Here is a 2773-nt window from a genome sequence, read left to right on the forward strand (position 1 = left end):
TCGGATCTCCCACATCCTGGCTGAGTGCAGTTAACACTGAGTAGTTAAATAAAGCGAAGATACCAGCATTACTTTCTTATGCTGAGACAGGAGAAAATTGGTGGCAGCTAGAATGCAGTTATTTCTTTTTGTCTCTCAGTTAAGGTCTCCTCAGGGCCTGATAGTCTTTAATGATCAATCTAATCATGGGTAGCAGTGCCACTTGCATGTCTCCTTACCATAGGAGCACAAAGCATAAGGCAGTCATAAAGACAAGATGCAGATATTTTGTTAAGAGTGGATTTCGTAAATTGTACCTAGATCCCTCAGAATGTCATAACTACACGTATATAAGGATAATTAAATGCAAATACTTTGACATCAAAGTGTATTTAGAATAATTGTTGAATGCAGTTGTAAGCTTAAATCGCCATGGTCTTATTTCTGCTGAGTTTCATGTCTTCTGCTTTAACTTTTTTTATTAACAAATACTGGATGTAAAATTGAAAGTGCATGCAAATGTGTCTAGTTAAATTTTCTACTGACTTTTATGCCAGCACTCTTAACTGTCAAGTGCAATACAGAAGTTCTAATTCATTGTCTCCTAATGGTTTTGCAAGATTTTTATTGACTTATTTCAGTCTGTTTATCTTCGCTAGCTCCAGAGTACTGGTGTTCGATTGCTTATTTTGAAATGGATGTGCAGGTTGGGGAGACATTTAAAGTTCCTTCAAGCTGTCCAGTTGTTACGGTTGATGGATATGTGGACCCTTCTGGCGGAGACCGCTTTTGCTTGGGCCAGCTTTCCAATGTACATAGAACAGAAGCCATTGAGAGAGCAAGGTATCTTACAGAACCTATGGAAACTCGAGTAATTTCTTAGACCATATATTGTTTAAAAGTTGCTTTTGGTATATATCTTGCTGCACTTGCAATTTCAAAAGGATTTCTTTTAATATGCTGCAATAATGTATGTCTGCTTTGGGTGGGTTCAGCCTTCACAGAAGTGCATCTGTGGTCCAGGCATGTCTCGTGATGTTAGCTGCTTTTAAGAGAAACTTATTGGGTTGGCCCAAAACAGGATAGGCAACTATTCTGAGAAGGGGGCAGGGTGGGATAAGACGAGACTAAAGAAGTAGATTGGTTGGTCAGAACAGATGAGGCCAAGCAGGTAAGATTTTTGTCATTTGTACGTGTGAAGTTTTGCTGCAGGAACTTTTAGAGTCTTGTCCTTGTGATTACAATCCTCTTCCTACAGAATAAAAATGTTATTCCTGTCTTTATATTCTGACTTCAGGTTCTTAGTTTGAATTATCGTAAATAATATTTTGGCATCCCTGAAAGACCACAGTGCTCTTTGGGGAGCATGGCATTGGAGATGTGTACAAAAAGCTCAACTCTGGTGTTCAGCTATTTACTTGGATTGCTTTTATTAGAGCTCTTCTTGCTGTGGATTCTTGTTTTGCTGAAATATGAAATCCAAATATTGCAACTATTCAGACACTTTTTGGAATGCTTCCATGAGCTTAGGTGCAGTTACTTATGAATGTTTCTTGACCAGCATTGCTTTTCCTCTCCTCTACTCCTATTGGAGTTTAAAAAAATCTACAGGACAATGCATATGTGAAATATCTTTGTACTGTTTTTTAGAACTTACTGAGTACAATCCGTCAAGGCTTCAGCAAATCTAATCTTCTTGGAAAAAATGAATTATCCCTCTTTTAAGGAAAATCTTTAGACTAGAATTGATTGTGCTATAGTGGATTAATGAGACCACTAATTTGTTTGTAGCTCACATAGTAAGGTTCTAACTCATAATACATGACCATATAAACATTTCAGTTTTTTCCTTCTTTAAGGTTGCACATAGGTAAAGGGGTGCAGCTGGAATGTAAAGGTGAAGGTGATGTGTGGGTTAGGTGCCTCAGTGACCATGCAGTCTTCGTTCAGAGCTACTACTTGGACAGAGAAGCTGGGCGGGCGCCAGGAGATGCTGTTCACAAGATTTACCCCAGTGCATATATAAAGGTTGGTTTGATTTATTGGGGATGATGTGCTTTAGAGAAACAAATGAAACCTTAGCAGAAGTTCTGCCTTTTAACACTTGGGCTGGGGGCAGAAATTACACACAAACCTCTATAAAGGATCGGAAACCATTTCAAATCTGTAACACAACAGAAGTTCAGTGCACATAAACTGCTTTCAAAATTGCCAGAACTTGTTTAAGATAAACCTGGATGCATGTAGTACCAGTCTTAAACTGGTTTAGGTTAAATCAGTTTATTGAACTTCTGTCCCAGATCCCTTCCAGATTCAAGTTAACTCACAGTTTGCACCTCCCTTGCATACTCCCTCTCACAAGCTTGGCAGGCTAGCCTTGGCCCAAGCTCTCTGCTGAGCAGGGAGCTGTGCTCTAGTGCCCTCAGCTCTTGGCCTGGGCTACTGCAAGCATCTGGCTGCATTTCTAGAATCAAAAGTGAATGTTTGTTACTTATCAGTTCAATCTGCGTAGCTTAAGCTAACTTGCAAAACTGAATCGATTCATCCTCGCGCTTTTTGACTGTACTTAGCCATGCAGTTTTTAAATTGCTCATTACGAAAAGTTTATTATTTTTTCACTTTGGGGAGCAAATAAAGGTATAACATTACCACCTTAAACATAGCAAAGTATTTTTTTAATTACTTTAATTAGCGAGCCAGAATTTTACAAAAAGTTTATTTGGATGTCCATGATCAACCAGCTTCAGTTGTAACCTGCTTTTTAAAAAGCATCACTTATTTATACATTTTCCTG

At 38.6% G+C, this 2773-nt stretch overlaps 1 protein-coding gene across 4 annotated transcripts in view; it reads left to right on the plus strand.

Moving 5' to 3' along the window:
• The window catches only part of SMAD4 (SMAD family member 4), a 23236-nt gene that overhangs the window by 16685 nt on the left and 3778 nt on the right, over positions 1-2773 (plus strand). For 3 of the 4 annotated variants that reach the window (XM_025214878.1, XM_025214880.1, XM_025214877.1), the window contains 2 exons: positions 621-822; positions 1839-2007. In XM_025214878.1, coding sequence (XP_025070663.1) covers positions 621-822; positions 1839-2007 — 371 coding nt within the window. The remainder of the gene's footprint in view (positions 1-620; positions 823-1838; positions 2008-2773) is intronic. The other variant, XM_025214879.1, reaches the window with a different exon arrangement.

This window comes from Alligator sinensis, unplaced genomic scaffold (assembly GCF_000455745.1).
Source record: "Alligator sinensis unplaced genomic scaffold, ASM45574v1 scaffold24_1, whole genome shotgun sequence".
Taxonomy (NCBI): Eukaryota; Metazoa; Chordata; order Crocodylia; family Alligatoridae; genus Alligator; species Alligator sinensis.